Source organism: Leucoraja erinacea, chromosome 2 (genome assembly GCF_028641065.1).
Source record: "Leucoraja erinacea ecotype New England chromosome 2, Leri_hhj_1, whole genome shotgun sequence".
In the NCBI taxonomy this organism is placed as follows: domain Eukaryota; kingdom Metazoa; phylum Chordata; class Chondrichthyes; order Rajiformes; family Rajidae; genus Leucoraja; species Leucoraja erinaceus.
The window spans coordinates 59,848,543-59,869,358 of NC_073378.1; the positions used below are offsets into that span (position 1 = coordinate 59,848,543).

Genomic DNA, 20,816 nt, shown 5'->3' on the forward strand with positions numbered 1-20,816 from the left:
TTTGTTGCTCCAGGTGTGATAGAATTGGAGGGGCAAGAGGTGGAGGTGTTGCATTGCTTATCAGGGAAGATATTACAGCAGTGCTTTGGCAGGATAGATTAGAGGGCTCGTCTAGGGAGGCTATTTGGGTGTAACTGAGAAATGGGAAAGGGGTAGCAACACTTATAGGGATGTATTATAGACCGCCAAATGGGGAGCGAGAATTGGAAAAGCAAATATGTAAGGAGATTGCAGATATTAGTAGTAAGCACAAGGTAGTGATTGTGGGAGATTTCAATTTTCCACACATAGACTGGGAAACACATTCTGTAAATGGGCTGGATGGGTTGGAGTTTGTAAAATGTGTGCAGGATAGTTTTTTTGCAGCAATACATAGAAGTACCTACTAGAGAAGGGCCTCCTGTTAGGAAATGAGACGGGTCAGGTGGCAGAGGTATGCGTTGGGGAACAGTTCGGGACCAGTGATCACAATGCCATTAGTTTCAATATAATTATGGAGAGGGTCAAAACTGGACCTAGGGTTGAGATTTTTGATTGGAGAAAGGCTAACTTTGAGGAGATGCAGAAGATGTGGAAGAGAAATGGAGGCCATTTAAAGGTGAAAATTTAAGAGTACAGAATCCTGTTCGGTTGAAAGGAAATAGTAAAAATTGGAAAGAGCCATGGTTTTCAAGGGAAATTGGACACTTGGTTCGGAAAAAGAGAGAGATCTACAATAATTATAGACAGCATGGAGTAAATGAGATGCTTGAGTATAAAGAATGTAAAAGGAATCTTAAGAAAGAAATTAGAAAAGCTAAAAGAAGATATGAGGTTGCTTTGGCAAATAAGGTGAAAGTAAATCCAAAGGGTTTCTACAGACATAGTAATAGCAAAAGGATAACGAGGGATAAAATTGGTCCATTAGAGAGTCAGAGTGGACAGCAATCTACAGAGCCAAAAGAGATGGGGGAGATATTGAACAATTTCTTTTCTTTGCTATTCACCAAGGAGAAGGATATTGAATTATGTTAGGTAAGGGAAACAAGTAGAGTAGCTATGGTAACTATGAGATTCAAAGAAGAGGAAGTACTGACACTTTTGAGAAATATAAAAGTGGATAAGTCTCCAGGTCCAGACAGGATATTCCCTAGGACATTGAGGGAAGTTAGTGTAGAAATAGCAGGGCTATGAGAGAAATATTTCAAATGTCATTAGAAACGGGAAGAGTGCCGGAGGATTGGCGTACTGCGCATAGAAACATAGAAACATAGAAATTAGGTGCAGGAGTAGGCCATTCGGCCCTTCGAGCCTGCACCGCCATTCAATATGATCATGGCTGATCATCCAACTCAGTATCCCGTACCTGCCTTCTCTCCATACCCCCTGATCCCCTTGGCCACAAGGGCCACATCTAACTCCCTCTTAAATATAGCCAATGAACTGGTCTCAACTACCCTCTGTGGCAGAGAGTTCCAGAGATTCACCACTCTCTGTGTGAAAAAAGTTCTTCTCATCTCGGTTTTAAAGGATTTCCCCCTTATCCTTAAGCTGTGACCCCTTGTCCTGGACTTCCCCAACATCGGGAACAATCTTCCTGCATCTAGCCTGTCCAACCCCTTAAGAATTGTGTAAGTTTCTATAAGATCCCCTCTCAATCTCCTAAATTCTAGAGAGTATAAACCAAGTCTATCCAGTCTTTCTTCATAAGACAGTCCTGACATCCCAGGAATCAGTCTGCTGAACCTTCTCTGCACTCCCTCTATGGCAATAATGTCCTTCCTCAGATTTGGAGACCAAAACTGCACGCAATACTCCAGGTGTGGTCTCACCAAGACCCTGTACAACTGCAGTAGAACCTCCCTGCTCCTATACTCAAATCCTCTTGCTATGAAAGCCAACATACCATTCGCTTTCTTTACTGCCTGCTGCACCTGCATGCCTACCTTCAATGACTGGTGTACCATGACACCCAGGTCTCGCTGCATCTCCCCCTTTCCCAATCGGCCACCATTTAGATAATAATCTGCTTTCCCGTTTTTGCCACAAGCATGTTGTTCCATTGTTTAAAAAGGAGTCTAAGAGTAAACCTAGCAATTATAGACCTGTTAGTTTGACGTCAGTGGTGGGCAAATTAATGGAAAGGATACTTAGAGATAATATGTATAAGCATCTGGATAAACAGGATCTGATTAGGAACAGTCAACATGGATTTGTGCCTGGAAAGTCAAGTTTGACTAATCTTCTTGAATTTTTTGAAGAGGTTACTCGGGAAATTGATGAGGGTAAAGCAGTGGATGTTGTATATATGGACTTCAGTAAGGCCTTTGACAAGGTTCCTCACGGAAGGTTAGTTAAGAAGGTTCAATTGTTGGGTATTAATGGTGGAGTAGCAAGATGGATTCAACAGTGGCTGAATGGGAGATGCCAGAGAGTAATGGTGGATGGTTGTTAGTCAGGTTGGAGGCCAGTGACTAGTGGGGTGCCACAGGGATCTGTGTTGGGTCCAATGTTGTTTGTCATGTACATCAATGATCTGGATGATGGTGTGGTAAATTGGATTAATAAGTATGCAGATGATACTAGGATAGGTGGGGTTGTGGATAATGAAGTAGATTTTCAAAGTCTACAGAGAGATTTATGCCAGTTGGAAGAGTGGGCTGAAAGATGGCAGATGGAGTTTAATGCTGATAAGTGTGAGGTGCTACATCTTGGCAGAACAAATCAAAATAGGACGTACATGGTAAATGGTAGGGAATTGAAGAATGCAGGTGAACAGAGGGATCTGGGAATAACTGTGCACAGTTCCCTGAAAGTGGAATCTCATGTAGATAGGGTGGTAAAGAAAGCTTTTGGTGTGCTGGCCTTTATAAATCAGAGCATTGAGTATAGAAGTTGGGATGTAATGTTAAAATTGTACAAGGCATTGGTGAGGCCAATTCTGGAGTATGGTATACAATTTTGGTCGCCTAATTATAGAAAGGATGTCAACAAAATAGAGAGCGTACAGAAAAGATTTACTAGAATGTTGCCTGGGTTTCAGCAACTAAGTTACAGAGAAAGGTTGAACAAGTTAGGGCTTTATTCTTTGGAGCGCAGAAGATTAAGGGGGGACTTGATAGAGGTCTTTAAAATGATGACAGGGATAGACAGAGTTGACGTGGATAAGCTTTTCCCACTGAGAGTAGGGAAGATTCAAACAAGGGGACATGACTTGAGAATTAAGGGACAGATGTTTAGGGGTAACATGAGGGGGACTTCTTTACTCAGAGAGTGGTGGCTGTGTGGAATGAGCTTCCAGTGAAGGTGGTGGAGGCAGGTTCGTTTTTATCATTTAAAAATAAATTGGATGGTTATATGGATGGGAAAGGAATGGAGGGTTATGGTCTGAGCGCAGGTATATGGGACTAGGGGAGAATACGTGTTCGGCACAGACTAGAAGGGTCAAGATGGCCTGTTTCCGTGCTGTAATTGTTATATGGTTATATGGTCTTAAAAGGGAATTAGGATAGCTCGGCAACTATAGACTATTCAGTTGCGCCTCAGTGGTAGAAAGACCTTTTGAAACATTGATAGGGGACAGAACCAATATTAATTGTAGGTAAGTGGATGAATTAAGGTGTCAGTATGAATTTGTTATTGGTTTGTTAATGTCACGTTTCCCACGTTTCACATAGTTTCCAATGGAGAAACACTCGTATTGTCGTCTTAGCCATGCATTCCCCTACACACTTACTGATGAAACATGTGACAGCAGTAACATATTCATTTAGATTGGCTGTGGAATCCCTGAATATGGACCAGTCCACCAACCCAAAGCACTTGCAGAGGATCTTATCAGCTTCCTCAGATTAGCGCTGTGCGGCTTTCAGTACTGGATACACCTTCTACGGTTTTTGTTTGTAAGTGTTGAGTAGAAGAATAGCCAAGTCGTCACATTATCCAAAATGCAGTCGGGGATGGATTGATGGACGTTTTTGGTTATGTAACAGTGGTTGAGGGTGCTTGAGCCTCCGGTGGGATGGGAGACGTGTTGATAGTATTTTGATAGCACACTCTTGAGGTTGGCCTAGTTATTAAGAACATGTCCCTGGCTATTAAAAACAAGGCCTCGGAGGTATTTCATTTCAAGGTATTGATCACAGTTTGCAATTCATCCAGTGCAAGCATGGTGCACGTCACGTGTAATAGTTTGCGTTGTGCTACCAAATTGCTGTTTGATGTGCAGTTTGAATTCTGCCAGGACTGCTGAGGCTCAGACTTCATTATTGCCTTAGTCTAAATTTAGACAAAGGAACTGTGTCGTCTTTGACATGCGTTGTAATGAGCATGCCACATGTGCCAGGCAATGAGCTTCTCCAACATAGTGTAATGATCTATTGATAATATTCAATTGTATTATCTTGGCTGAGTCCTCAGATAGCACCAGCTGGGCATCATTAACTAAGCTTCATGAAGGGGATTACAATCTCAATTTGGGTATCATTTGAGTGTCTCTCCTTAAATCATCAAGGCACAAGTTAGTAGTGTGTTGGAATACTCTCTACTTGACTAGGTTATTGCACCCTGGGTGATAGATCATGATAGATATCTTGCTACTGTTTCTTCTACCCTAGCCATTGCCTTCTTCCACCATAAACTCGCTGTTGCTATAGTGTGCACCATCTACAAAATGTATCTTGGCTACTCACCAAACCCATTTTGGTAGCACCTCTAAATCTGTGACATCTATCATAAAGCAGTACCAGAGCAGCAGGCTCAGCCAACTACAAATTAACCCCCTCTGTTAGGAATAATTTTTTAATAACCATTAAAATATTTGAAACAACAAGCGTTATCTGCTGTATTGATAATAGCAGATCCTAATTTATGTTTAGTTTAGAGATACAATGCGGAAATAGACCAGCGATCCCCGCATATTAACACTTTCCTACACCCACTTGAGACAATGTTTACATTTACCAATCCAATAAACCTGTAGGTATTTGGAGTTTCATTAAACTGTTATAAAGCTGCTTGGAGTTCAAGTACATTTTGTTTTGCATGGGGCTTGTGAACATTATTGTACCTGTTCATCTTTCCCAGTAACTGGTTTTAAGATTGCATTCAGTGGAACAACACTGACCCAGAAACTAACGCTCCAAACTTATACTCCACTCAGAATTCTGCACAAAGGCTTATAATAATGATTAATCTGTGGCCCAGAATCTCATCCAGAGGTTCACTAACCTTAATTACAATTTATTAAACTCCCTGGTTAAGCATCTTATTCAGCTTTGGCTGATTTTCATCAATGGTAGAGTGTCTAATCAGACCAGCTGCAGCAGAGGTACTCAGCGATTATTCACCTCAGTTTTTTGGTCAATTAAATTTGGGGTATTACAATGGGAGAGGGATACAATTATAGTAAGAATAGGAAATCGGTGAAGTATTATGTTTTGTTTTTCCTCAAGCATACTAACCCCAATTCCCAGCTTTCCTTTTTCTTATTTCCTCTCCTACAGAAAAAAAAATCCTCATTCCTTCACAATGGATGACCCACTTTTTTGGGTAGCATTTTGAATTTTCCAAAATAACCTGTATTCCCCTCATTTTTCTTTGTTCTTATTAAACCTATCTTTTGACAAATGTTTCGGTGGTCTGCCAGATCGCACTTGCTTTAGCTTTCTTCTTTTCAACATTTAAGTTTTTTTTTTTTTACTGAATCTATTAGAAAATTTAGTGTGTTTGCTATTCTAATATTTAGAACAAATTTGTTTTTTTTTCAATCTGTTATCATCTGTAGACCATATACAAGAATTACAAGTAAAATGTTTGAAGTACTGCACATATCTATCAATCAAATTTTTATTTCATAAATTGAATCTTTTCTTCATACTCTCAATTTTCAGAAGACTCCAGAAGGAAGATCAGTTCCGTACATCATCGTTGCCTGCCATCCCAAATCCATTTCCAGAATTGTGTAGCCCTGCTAGTTCTCCAGTGTTGACTCCTAGTTCCATGCCACAGAATCCACCTACCCATAATCATGTGAGTAACATTGTCATTTAGAGTATTCCAAAATCTGAGCTACTTAATGAATGCATGTATCATAGATCATCTCAAGTGGTATAACTTATTTCTAAACTTTCATGACCATACCTTCCAGAAACATTTTATTTTTAGTTTACACTGTTAACTAAACTCTATGCAAATTCTTTACATTAGGTTTTACCGAAATAATCTGATTGTTCACTGGCAGAAATTTGTAATAGCGCCATTTTTATGATTTGATGATGGTTGCTGTGTCCAATTCAATGGTGGTAAATTTTATTGCCTTGCAATTTTCCATTTTGCAGCAATCTCTTCGTAGCTCACATTCAGTTATAAAGTTCCTATTCCAAACTACAAGATGATCAGTGGTAGGTCAAAGCAACTCTTATTCCGTAATACCATGGCTGAGTTAATCATTAGACTTAATTCACTTTTTCTGCCTGAGTTTCACAAACCTTTGATTATTTGTAGTCCAATAATCTATCTCAGCCTTGAATATGCTTAATGGCACGATCCATAGCTTTCTCATGCAGAGGATTCCAAGAGTTTTCTATGTCAAATATATATTCCTCCCCAACTCATTCTAAGTGTCATCCTTTCTTCTGAGACGATACCCCTCATTTTAAATTTAGCCCCACTAGAGTAAAGGCAAAATGCGAGGAAAAAACACTCTGAAGTACTCCAGATGTTGTCTCAGCAATGCCCTCTACTATTGTAACAGGTCTTAGCAGGATGTAAAGGTCAAATACTAGAGGGCAAAGCTTTAAGGTGAAAGGGGCAAAGTTTAAAGGAGATGTGCGGGGCCAGTTATTTTACACAGAGGGTGGTAAGTGCCTGGAACATGCTGCCAAGGCAGTTGGTTGAAGTAGATACAATAGTGGCATTAAAGAGACTTAAGCATATGGATATGCAGGGAATGGATGGATTTGGATAATGTGTTGGCTGATTGTTGGTATTGGTATATGTTTTGTGTTGGTATCATTGTGTTGGTATCATTTTTGGCACAGACATTGTGGGCCGAAGAGCCTGTTCCTGTACTATACTGTTCTATATTCAAATTTTCCCATTCATCTGGCAATAATGTCGCACAGCACATTTGTTTGCTATATCTACCTGTTGATGTTTTTTGAGCTAGTGCAGCAGGATCTCTCTCAATCAACATTCATTAGTGTTATACCATTTAAATGAAATTGTTTTTGTACTATTTTTGCTAAAGTGGAAACCTTTTAATTAGAAACATAGAAAAATAGGTGTAGGAGTCGGGTATTTGGGCCCTCGAGCCTGTACCGCCATTCAATATGATCATGGCTGATCATCTAAAATCAGTACCCCGTTCCTGCTTTTTCCCCCGTATCCCTTGATTCTTTTCGCCATACAGTGTAAGAGCTAAATCTAACTCTCTCGTGAAAACATCCAGTGAATTGGCCTCCACTGCCTTCAGTGGCAGAGAATTCCACAGATCCACAACACTCTGGGTGAAAAAATGTTTCCTCATCTCAGTCCTACATGGCCTATCCCATATTCTTAAACTGTGACCCCTGGTTCTGGACTCCCCCAACATCAGGAAATGTTTTCCTGCATCTAGCCTGTCCAATCATTTAAGAATTGTATATGTTTCTATTCTATAAGAACCCCGCTCATCCTTCTAAATTCCAGTAAATACAAGCTCAGTTGACCCAATCTTTCATCATATATCAGTCCTGCCATCCTGGGAATTAACCTAGTGAACCTATGCTGCACTCCCTCAATAGCAATAATGTCCTTCCTCAAATTAGGAGACCAAAATTGCAAAGTTTTTCACTAACCAGCTTGTCGCTCACTTCTTGACTGTGTCACTTCACAAATGTTTGTCATTTTGTAATAATTTATTTTCTCACCTTGCTTTTATTATTAGTAATCTGGGAAACATTATATGTGACACCACTCTTTTTTTAAGCTGTAAGACTATAAGCCCAAACCGTGGCCCTAGTTACTGATCTCTATTGACACCCTACGAGTTGCTGATTGCCAACTTGAAAATGACCATTTAGCCCTAACCTTTGTTTGCTATCTAAGCTAATATATAACCGTAAATATGATTAACTGCACACCTTAACCTTTAATGTGGTAATTTGTCAGTCTGTTGGAAATCCAAATAAACACCATCCATTGGTTTGTTATTTTTGCCACCCTGATAATTATATCCTAAAATTATTCTATAAATTGAAGAAGTATTATTTCCCTTTCATTAAATCGTGACATTTAATTAATCATGTGAATATCCAATTGGCCTATTACAACTTCCTTAATAGTGGATGATTACATTTTCTAATGTGTGCGGCTAATTGCTCCAAAGTTGCCTGCTTTCCCTCATCTTCAAGTTCAAGTGAGTTTATTGTCATGTGTCCCTGATAGGACAATGAAATTCTTGCTTTGCTTCAGCACAACAGAACATAGAAGGCATTGACTACAAAACAGATCAGTGTGTCCATATACCATTATATAAATATATACACACATAAATAAATAAACTGATAAAATGCAATTAACAGATAATGGACTATTAATGTTCAGAGTTTTGTCCGAGCCAAGTTTAATAGCCTGATGGCTGTGGGGAAGTAGCTATTCCGTTGCAGTCTTCAGGCTCCTGCACCTTCTACCTGAAGGTAGCAGGGAGATGAGTGTGGCCAGGATGGTGTGGGTCCTTGATGATACTGCCAGCCTTTTTGAGGCAGCGACTGCGATAGATCCCCTCGATGGAAGGGAGGTCAGAGCCGATGATGGACTGGGCAGTGTTTACTTTTTGTAGTCGTTTTCTCTCCAGGGCGCTCAAGTTGCCAAACCAAGCCACGATCCAACTGGTCAGCATGCTCTCTACTGTGCACCTGTAGAAGTTAGAGAGAGTCCACCTTGACAAACCGACTCTCCATAATCTTCTCAGGAAGTAGAGGCGCTGATGTGCTTTCTTAATAATTGCATCAGTGTTCTTGGACCAGGAAAGATCTTCAGAGATGTGCACGCCCAGGAATTTGAAGTTCTTGACCCTTTCAACCATCGACCTATTGATATAAACTGGACTGTGGGTCCCCATCCTACTCCTTCCAAAGTCCACAATCAGTTCCTTGGTTTTGCTGGTGTTGGTGTTATTGTGCTGGCACCATATGGACAGTTGCTCGATCTCTCCTCTATACTCTGACTCATCCCCATCAGTGATACGTCCCACAACAGCGGTGTCATCAGCGAACTTGATGATGGAGTTCGCACTATGACTGGCTACGCAGTCATGAGTATAGAGTGAGTACAGCAGGGGACTGAGCACGCAACCGTGAGGCGCTCCCGTGCTGATTGGTATCGAGTCTGACACATTTCCACAATTGGAAGTTGAGGATCCAATTGCAGAGGGATGCGCAGAGACCCAGTTCTGCGAGTTTGGTAACCAGCTTGGAGGGGATGATTGTATTAAATGCCAAACTGTAATCAATGAATAACAGCCTGACATACGAGTTTTTGTTGTCCAAGTGGTCCAGAGCGGAGTGGAAGGCCAGCGAGATAGCATCCACCGTTGATCTGTTGTGGCGGTAAGCGAACTGCAGTGGGTCCAGGTTTTTATCGAGGTAGGAGTTGATTTGCGCCATGATCAACCTCTCAAAGCACTTCATCACCACAGGCATTAGTGCCAAAGGTCGATAGTCATTGAGGCACGTCACCTTACTCTTCTTGGGCACTGGTATAATTGATGCCCTTTTGAAGCAGGTGGGAACCTCAGAAGTGAGAGGGTGAAAATGTCCGTAAAAACTCCCGACAGTTGGTCCGCACAGGTTTTTAGAACACGACCAGGTATACCATCAGGTCCAGGTGCTTTCCGAGGGTTCACTCCTCTGAAGGCTTTCCTGACGTCGGCCTCTGTGACTGAGATTGAAATACCATCACAGCGAATGGGGGCTCGGGAAGGCACATCAGTGTTCTCCCTATCAAAGCGTGCGTAAAACGCATTGAGCTCATCAGGGAGTGATGTTTCGCCGACATTCGAGCTGCCTCCTGATTTTGCCTTGTAGGAGGTGATTGCATTCAGGCCCCGCCACAGCTGCCGAACATCTGTCTCATCCTCCAGTTTGGAGCAGAAGTCCCTTTTGGCCGTTTTGATGGTCTTACCAAGGTAATATCTAGACTTCTTGTAGACCTCTGTATCATCAGACATGAATGCCCGGTGTCTGGTCTCAAGAAGTGTGCGGATCTCAAAGTTCATCCAAGGTTTCTGATTGGGAAACACTCGGAAAGTTTTTGTCGGGATGCAGTCCTCCACATATTTCTTAATGAAGTCTGTAACGAATGTGGTGTATTCATTCAAGTCCGTTGCCGAGTCCTTGAACATTGCCCAGTCTACAGACTCCAAACAGTCCTGGAGTTGTTCCTCTGTCCCACCCCCACCCCCCCCCTGTCCCCCCGACCAGCTCTGTACTGTCCTCACCTCTAGAGGTGCGCTCTTTAATTGCTGCCTGTAGGCAGGATGAAGCAGCACCGCGGTATGGTCGGATTTACCGAAGTGAGGGCAAGGGATGGAGCGATAGGCATTCTTGATGGTGATGTAGCAGTGGTCGAGGGTGTTTGGTCCTCTGGTGCAGCAGGAGACATGTTGTTGGAAGTTAAGGAGTGATTTCTTTAGGTTTGCCTTATTGAAGTCCCCAGTAATGGTGGTAAATGCCTCGAGGTAAGACGTCTGGTGTTTGTTGACCACGGCATGCAGCTCCTCCAGTGCCAGACGGACGTCTGCCTGGGGTGGGATGTAGACCGCGTGTCAGGATGATGGAGGTGAATTCCCTCGGAAGGTTGAAGAGATGGCACTTCACCGGCAGATGTTCGAGGTGTGGAGAGCAGGAGTTGGACAGGACTGCCACGTCTGAGCACCACGCAGAGTTGACCATGAGGCAGACCCCCCCCCCCCCCCCCCCCCCCCCCCTCCTCTCCCTTTCCCAGATGCCAGGGATTCTTGTATTAAATTAAATTATCTGTGCCATAACAATATTTATTTTAAATTCTGTTTCAAGTGCTATTGTTCTATATTTGAAATGTTCTTAAAATGTTAAGTGAAATCTATATATATTTGATGTGTTCAAATTGTAGAAATTTATGACTTGGAAACCGGATATTTGGATTATGTTCATTCCTGTCAAAATTAGTATCTCGGCACTTTGCCTTTTGCTTGCTACTGATTGTGTTCTTGTAGATTATAACTTCCCAGGCGCTTGTTCTCTATAATGGTGTATGTCTTACGATTAATTGTATATTCCTTTGCATTATTGTCCTCCTAAATGCATTACTACTGGATCAAGTTGCATTTGCCAGTTATATGCTCTCCTAATCAGCCCATTGAAGTTTTCTTGCAAGCTAGAATTATTCCTTGCTATAAACCGCAGTGCCAATTTTGATATTTATAGAAATATTCCTAATGGCCCCCCAGATAATAGTACAGATCATAAATGGATATCATTAAAATAAAGTGTCCTCGTACCCTATCTTTTCAAAACTAGTTTTATTCTATTCCTTTGTCTTTTTACTCTTCTATCTCCATTTGCTGTAACATAAAATAATGAATACTCTGAAAACTTCAGCGTGTGCATTAGAGGCATTTCCCCTGTTGTCGTCACCACTCTTCAAAAAAGCAATATTTCAGTTCTAAGGGATCATTAACCTGAAATATTGACTGCTGCTCTAGCTGTTTATGCATACATGCCCAAAGTGCTGAATACCTTTGGCATTTTCACTGTTTGTTTGTAATTAGATTACACAGAACAGTGCAGTGTAGGAGCAGAACCAATGCCCCACAATGTCTGTACCGAATATGAATTAAACAAATCCCTTATACGTACACATCCATGTCCGTCCATATTCAGGTACCTATCTAAAAGCCACTTAAACACCACTATTGTATCTGTTTCCACCAACATCCCTTGCAGAACATTCCAAGCACCTACCCCTCTTTGTAAAAAAAACCACTTGTCCCACATGTTTCTTTTAAATCATTTCCCTCTCACCTAAAAGCTATGCCCTCCAGTATTTGACATTTCCAGCTAGGAAAAAAAGGTTCTGATTGTCTACTGCCCCTCATAATTTAATGAATTCCAACAGGTCTCCTCAGCCCCCAATGTTCCAGAGAAAACAATTTAAGTTTGTGCAATCTCTCCTTATCTAATATTAAATTTGAGCAACCTCTTCTGCACCTACTCCAAAGCTTCCATATCATCCTATAAAGAGGCAACCAGAACTGCATGGAATACTCTGAAATGGGCCCTAACCAGTTTTATAAAGCGACAACATGACTTCTTGACTCTAATACTCAATGCCCTGACTGATGAAGTTGTGTACCATACTCCTCCTTTACCATTCCATCAAAGGCCTACTATTTTCTGTGTGCTTAAGCAAAGCAAGAATTTCATTGTCCTATACAGGGACACATGACAATAAACTCACTTGATTTGTGTTGCTACTTTCAAGGAACTATCGACTTGGACCCCAAAATAACACTCATCACTGTCCTATGGCCTCTCTATTTAAATTTCCCAAAATACATCCCTTTTCACTTTTCACAATTAAATTCCAACTGTTAATATTCCGACCAACTCTCCTTTTAATCTATATTCTTCGCTAGCCTCAGACAACCTTTCTCATTCACAACACAAATTTTCTTGTCATCTGTAAATTTACAAACATTAACATTTACCGCTAACATGAACATCATTAATATATATCGCGAACAGGTTCCAGATTTTCTCTTCCTTTCCACCGCTCTCCTTTATGCATCTGCACTTGTGCCGAGCTCAATATCTGATTTCCCCAAGAGGATATTGAGAATTTCGTATCTTTGGTTGTCAAAGATTGAAAGTTCTAAAAATTTACTTTTCAGTAAAGTGAAAATTCCCAAGTGTCCATGTGCAAGATGTGTTTAAGTAAACTAGAAATTTATGTGAATAATTAACTTCAAGTGAACTATTTATAGTGTACCATACCAAGGTCAGTATAATCCAAAATTATGTAAAGCAAGTTGAGGTAATGGAGAACACAATATTAAAGTAGTTATTTAAGCATAAAGGCAGCTAAATGGCTCCGAACCAGATACAACTGCCTAATTGAGATCGTTGATGAATAAGAATCTTGATGGAGGAGTTATCATCCAGAACTATTTTAATTCTTTGAAATTCTTTTTACACCAAAGGAAGCTTATTATCTTAATAATAATAATAATAATAATAATAATATCTTTTATTGTCATTGCACATAAGTGCAACGAGATTTGGTATGCAGCTTCCATCCGATGTCATAACTTAAATAACTAATAACATTTAGATTTAGATACCCCGAGAACATGGTTTGTAAAAAGAACATTAAAACAGTAAAACAGTCAAAACACTAAAGTGCAGATGTGTCTGTGCGACGTGACCATCCAAGGGAGACAGTCCATGGGGGGGTGGGGGGCACTCAGCAGGGCCGGTTCAGAGCCGCTATAGCTCTGGGAATGAAGCTGTTCCTGTCTGGAGGTGCGGGAGTAGAAGGCCATGTAACGTCTGCCGGAGGGAAGTAGTTCGAAAAGTCCATTACAAGGATGTGAGGAGTCTTTATGGATGCTTACGGCCTTCCTGAGGCAACGTGTGTGGTAGATGCCCTCCAAGGCTGGTAGCAGTGTCCCAATAATCTTCTGCGCTCTGTGGACGACGCGCTGAAGAGCTCTCCTCTCCGCCTCCGTGCAGCTGAGATACCACACAGAGATGCCATACGTTAGTATGCTCTCTGTCGTGCAGCGGTAGAAGGTTGTCAGCAGCTGTTGGGGTAGACCAGTCTTTTTTAATGTTCTCAGGAAGAACAGTCGTTGCTGTGCTTCTTGGTGTTGGTGGACCATGTGAGGTTCTCTGAGAAGTGAGTGCCCAGAAACTTAAAGCTGGACACTCTCTCCACACTGTCCCCGTAGATGGAGATTGGGGCGTATTCTCCATTCTAAACCTCCTTGTTCATCCACGGTTTCCGGTTTGGGAATTGGCAATTATAAATCTTACAAATGTTATGGGTGCTTGCTGCTATAGAAATTCTGTTTCTGCACATTTTTCCACTCATTAGCCATTAGCTGCAGTTCACTCATTGTCCTTTTATTTTGGGAATTCATGCAAACTAATTTCTGATCAGGTACAAGTTTAAAATGGAATTTTGCCCACTATTTCCACCTGAAAATTTACAGTGCTGATTTTATAAAAGGATTATAAATTCTTCATGTATGTTCCCTCTTACATGACAAATCAAAATAATGATCTTTGTAAAAATTTATAAAACTAGTTTTTAATGTGCACGTCATCTTACATCATATTTTAGCAAGCTGAATTATCCAGCAACAATGCATTGATGGTGATAAGGAATCATTCATTCAATTCCACCATCTCCTTTGTCTTTTCTCATCCCCAATCTCCTTACCCATTCATCTGAGTTGGCTTCTAAAACTACACCATTATTTACTTCTCATGCTAGCGTCATAACTATTGGGTATTTATTTATGTAGAATCGTTGAGGTACTAATGAGCAGTTCCGTACTGTTTCAGATAATCATGTTTCAACACAATAGTAGATGAGCTACTGCTTAACACTGCAGCCAGCAAGTCTGTAGGACCACTTATGACAACAATGTGTGTCATTGTGCTAGAAATGAACATATAAATCCACTAAAAGTATGAGAGTTACTTTGCTGTTTCAATGTTTTATGTTTTTGTTTCCTTGTGGTTAATTCAGATGCATTGAGAATGTCATGGCCTTGAGACCTGGCTTTCTTCATGGAAACAAATGGATCAGTTCAGTTACATCTTGGGGAAAATAAATTTGCATCATATCTTACAGATTCCTCTCTAATTCTGCCTTATTGTACAAATATTAACCATGTCCAAATTTAGATTTCATTACTCGTAAATAAAATAGAATAGAATGGCTGATTGTTTTAAATCTGATTTAATCGGCTTCTCTGCTACATTTGGTTTGGAAAAAAAAATGTTTCTAAATCTTTATTTTAAACTCTTGATCATAATTACTATAGAATGCATTCTGAAATCTGATGCAGAAAAAAGTTTGCATGTAAAGTAAATCTGTGTTGAATTAATGGCCTTGAAAAAACACAATTTGAAATTGCCTCAATTTTTTCACAGTATGGAATTTAAGGACATATTTAAAATTTTGCTGCGTTAGCCTGAATTATTCACTATGTATTTTCAAAATCAAATGCCAGTGGATGTTTTTGTGGTTTCTGTTTTGAAGAAAACACAAAATATTTTAGCCACAACCAGATGAAGAACAATCTGTTTTATATTAAGGTCAATTTTGAGGATAAACTTGGAACAAAAGAAACATGCAATGGCATGATTTAATTATTTATTATCTACGTCTAGCAAAAATGGGCATCTAGCAAGACTTTTCAAACATGCTTATACGGAATAAAATAATGAACTACTTTTGTGGATGTGGATTAAATATCAAAATACATTTTCACTTTCATGCTGCTTAATATGTTGAATTCCAAATATTAACTTTAGGATAATTAAAATAATAACAAATTTGTTTAAGCCATATAGATCTGCTAGAAACTGCATGATAACCACGCCTGCTTCAAAAATATAATGCTGAGGTTTTGCACAGTTGTACGGTTAACAGTAGTTTATAGGATTAGATTTTAAGGTAGGAAATTTATTTTCCAATGTGTTACTTTCTTAAACCAGATAATTACACAGCTGAAATGTATCAAATCTATTTAAGATAAATTGCATTGTTTTAGAGATGATTGTGATTGCATTTTTGTTTGACTGATGCAAGGAAGATTAACCTGAAGTGGATCAGCAAAAATTGAAGTATATTGCTTAATCAGCTGTTACTTGAAGTTAAGTGTTCATACTGCTGGGGCGTAAGCTGCCCAAGCAAAATATGAGGTGCTGCTCCTCCAATTTGCACTGGGCCTTACTCTTGACAATGGAGGAGGCCCAGGATGCGAGGTCAGTGGGGGAATGGGAGGGGGAGTTAAAGTGTTTGAGCAACTGGGAGATCAGGTAGGTTTAGGTGGACTGAGCGGAGGTGTTCAGCGAAATGATCGCTGAGCCTGCTGGACTGAGTATTTCCCCTCCATCTTTACTGTGGAGAAAGATGTGAAGACTGGAGAACTTGGGACAGTTAATGAAAGTGCCTTGAGACAGTCAACATACCATTGAGGAGGTGCTGAATATCTTAAGATGTATGAAGATCGATAAATCTCCCAGGGTAGATCAGATATATCTGAGGACACTGGGAAGCTGGAGAAGAAGTTGCTCTGAGATATACTAATCATCACTAGATAGGAGTGAGTGCGAGAGGACTGGAGGGGGTTAATATTGTGCCTATTTTTAAGAAGGGTTGCAAGGAAAGCCTAGAATCTATAAATCAGTGAGCCTACGTCTATGGTAGCCAAGTTACTGGAGGTATTGAGTGATAAGGTATATATGCATTTGGATGGACAGGAGCTGATCAGGAGGAGTCAGCTCGGTTTTGTGTATGGTGATCGTGTCTCACGAATCTGAGTTTTTTGAGAAAGTATCTAAATAGGTTGATGGCTCATTTGTTGAGCAATAAACATTGTCTATATACACGTCAGCAAGGAATTTGATACAGTTCCGCATGGTAGGTTGCTCTGGAAGGTTAGAACGTATGGAAACCAGGGAGAGGTAACCGACTGGATAAATAATTGGATTCATGGAAGGAAGCAGAGGGTGATGGTGGAAGGTTGTTTTTTGAACTGGTGGCCTAGGACTACTGAGTCGAGAATAAGCCGAGAAATAAAGCATAAAATGGTCAGATAAGGTGATCCCGGCCTTGACGGGAAAAAAAAGCCAATCGGAATATGTAAGAATGTTATCGTTACCGCGTAGTGTTTTTGCGAAGATGTAAAGACAACCACATATACACACGTACAAGATCAGACTTTTAAATAAGTACTAGACCAAGTGCAGACCCGTTGGGTCTGCTTCCCCCAATGGTGTGATCCCCCAACCCAATATTCCACCATGCACTCGTTTCCTCCAACGGAACTGAAGCCGTTCCCAAATGTAAGATTCCAGCACTCCCCTGCCTCGCTCAGCAGTGGATTAAAAAAAATCCAATTGTACCTCCCCTGCCTGCTGCAGCAGTTCCAATTGCAATACCAATTGGCCCTCCCCCTCCTGTTGAAGCACTTGCTGTGAAATCCCATTGAGGTGAAAAGTTCAGAGTGTTCCTGTCTTGCAACTTTGTTTTGAAGTGTGTTGGAAGCTGATAGGAAGGAGCAGCTGTCAACAAATCAAAAGGCAGAAAGGCAGCCGGACGCCGGACGGCAGGCGGCAGCCACACAGTTTTAATATATAACTAGGCCAAGTGCAGACCCGTTGGGTCTGCTCCCCCAATGGTGTGATCCCCATGCACCCGTCTCCTCCAATGGAACTGAAGCCGTTCCCAAATGTAAGATTCCAGCACTCCCCTGCCTCCCTCAGCAGTGGATTAAAAGAAAAATCCAATTGCACCCTCCTGCCTGCTGCAGCAGTGAAAAGTTCAGAGTGTTCCTGTCTTGCAACTTTGTTTCGAAGTGTGTTGGAAGCTGATAGGAAGGAGCAGCCATCAACGAATCAAAAGACAGAAAGGCAGCCGGTCGGATGGCACGAGAGTTTTATATATTAATAGATAGATATGATATGATAATATGATACTAGACCAAGTGGGACCCATTGGGCGCTGTCCCCCAACGTGGGTGGGGGGGGGGGGGGGGGGGGTCACACGGGATATTCTCTATAAGAATATAAAGGAGGAGAGTAAAAGCTTTTTTAGGTGTGTGAAGAGGAAAAAATTAGTTTAGACCAATGTTGGTCCATGAAAGATTGAAAAGGGTGAATTTATTATGGGGAACAAGGAAATGACAGATGAGTTGAACAGGTAATTTGGATCCATTTTTTTAATTTTATTTATTAGAAGTGAGTACAATGCATTGGTACAAAAATTATGTTAACATATTACATTCTCTGTACAACTTCCTTTTTTTTTAAAGAGAGAAGTGAGAAAAAGAGAAAAAAAGAGGTGGTGAAAAGTGAAGAATAGACTAGTGAACGTGAGTGACAAACAGATAAAGAAAAAGTGGAAAAAAAGGAATAAGTGAAGAAGGAAAGCAGGAGGGGGATTATTCAGTTGCCACAAGGAGATGACTTTTTTATATTCTAAATCACCTTTCACCGATACCTGAAACTTTTAGTTTTCATGATACTATGTCACCACATGAATCCAAGAAATCAATAAATGGGGACCACCTCCTTAAGAATTGGTCTTGTTTGTCTATTAGGAGGGGTCTCATTTCTTCCAAATGTGCTGTGTCCAGCATATTACTGATCCACATTTTGATCCATCTTCACTAAGGAGGACACAAACAATCTTCCTGATGTACTAGTGGCCAGAGGTTCTGGGGTGATGGAGGAACTGAAGGAAATCCACATTAGGCAGGAAATGGTGTTGGGTAGACTGATGGGACGGAAGGTTGATAAATCCCCAGGGCCTGATGGTCTGCATCCTAGGGTACTTAAGGAAGTGGCTCTAGAAATCGTGGACGCATTGGTGATCATTTTCCAATGTTCTATAGATTCAGGATCAGTTTCTGTGGATTGGAGGGTAGCTAATGTTATCCCACTTTTTAAGAAAGGCGGGAGAGAGAAAACGGAATTATAGACCAGTTAGAATGCAATCGATGATGGGGAAGATGCTGGAGGCAATTATAAAACATGAAATAGCGGCACATTTGGATAGCAGTAACAGGATCGGTCCGAGTCAGCATGGATTTACGAAGGGGAACTCATGCTTGATCAATCTTCTGGAATTTTTTGAGGATGTAACTAGGAAAATGGACAAGGAAGAGTCAGTGGATGTAGTGTACCTGGACTTTGAGAAAGCATTTCATAAGGTCCCACATAGGAGATGAGTGTGCAAAATTAGGGCACATGGTATTGGGAGTAGAGTGCTGACATGGATAGAACATTGGTTAGCAGACAGGAAACAAAGAGTAGGGATTAAAGGGTCTCTTTCAGAATGGCAGACAGTGACTAGTGAAGTACCACAAGGCTCGGTGCTGGGACCGCAGCTATTTACAATATATATCAATGATTTAGATGAAGGGATTCAAAGTAACATTAACAAATTTGCAGATGACACAAAGCTGGGTGGCAGTGTGAAATGTGAGGAGGATGCTGAGAATGCAGGGTGACTTGGACAGGTTAGGTGAGTGGGCAGAAGCATGGCAGATGCAGTTTAATGTGGATAAATGTGAGGTTACCCACTTCGGTAGCAAAAACAGGAAGGCAGATTATTATCTAAATGGTGTCAAGTTGGGAAAAGTGGAAGTACAACGGGACCTGGGGTTCTTGTTCATCAGTCAATGAAAGTAAGCATGCAGGTACAGCAGGCAGTGAAGAAAGCGAATGGCATGTTGACCTTCATAACAAGAGGAGTTGAGTACAGCAGGCATGATATTTCTTCCGATTTAAATTGGAATTCCGATTTTTTTGTTTGTTTTGCCGTCCAATGAGCCGCTGTCTCCAGGGGCGTTGCGTCCAATCACATAATGCGCCGATCACTCGGCGGCCAATCGGACGCAGTCTCCGAGGGGCGTTGCGGCCAATCATTGATCAGCTTCCATTACTGAAGCAGAAGATGGCTGCAGAAGCCAAGAGAAAGTTCAACTGGCAAGAAAGAAGCACAGGGAAGCCATGTTGAGCAAGTTTACAAAAATAAAGTGTCAGGCAAAGAGGAAGTCAAACTAGAGTTTGGGTAATGTTACTTATGTCATAGGTTTATCAATCACTTTTTCTGTGCTGTTTGTACACAGTGCTAGGCAAAGAGACATTTCAGGTAACATATTTTGTAAAGATTTGCTTAGCTGTATGAAGTCATTTATTTAATTAAATATTTATCTTTTACAAGATACAAGATACAATTTATTTGTCATTTGGACCCCTTGAGGTCCAAACGAAATGACGTTTCTGCAGCCATACATTACAAACAAATAGACCCAAGACACAACATAATTTACATAAACATCCATCACATTGCTGTGATGGAAGGCCAAAAAAACTTATCTCTCCATTGCACTCCCCCCCCGATGTCAGAGTCAAAGTCAAAGCCCCCGGCTGGCGATGGCGATTGTCCAGCAGCCATTAAAGCCACGCCGGGTGATGCAAGGTCGCACACCGGGTTCTTGATGTTAGAGCCCCCGGCGTGTGCTCGCAGAGTCCCGTGGCCATTCCAAGCTGCGCGGGGCGGTGCTGTGAGGCCCCGCTCCAGGAGCTCTTCGACCCCGCAACTGGGGCAGGAGAAGTCGCCGTTGCGGGAGCCCTTGAAAAGCGGTCTCCCTCCAGGGACCCGCGGGCTCCCGGTGCCGCCGTCCGCCAGACCCGCAGTTGCAGCCTCCGAATCTCCGGAGGTCGGGCCGCAGCAACGCTCCACCACAGCTCCACCCGCTCTGGACTCGGCCAGCTCCGCGACGGTGAGGTGAGTCGTCGGCACCAGAGCCCCTGGTCTTCCTGTTGGAGGCCGCTCCTCGTTGCAGCCTCAACGACAACGGAGACCCGACAAAGAAAAGGTCGGGTCTCCCGTGCAGGGAAAGATTAAAAGTTACCCCCCCTCCCTCCCACACCACCCCCCCCCCCCCCCCCCCCCCCCCCCCCCCACACACACATACCCCAACAAAAAATAACAAAAAACTACATAAAAACATAGACAAAAAATAATTAAAAACGCAGACGGGCTGCAGAGGCCGCTGCTGACGAGAG

General features: G+C 41.6%; 1 protein-coding gene across 8 annotated transcripts in view; it reads left to right on the forward strand.

Moving 5' to 3' along the window:
- The window catches only part of grb10b (growth factor receptor-bound protein 10b), a 199,600-nt gene that overhangs the window by 91,415 nt on the left and 87,369 nt on the right, over positions 1-20,816 (forward strand). For all 8 annotated transcript variants that reach the window (XM_055657357.1, XM_055657326.1, XM_055657334.1 and 5 more), the window contains one exon: positions 5,871-6,009. In XM_055657357.1, the coding sequence (XP_055513332.1) occupies positions 5,871-6,009 (139 nt within the window). The remainder of the gene's footprint in view (positions 1-5,870; positions 6,010-20,816) is intronic.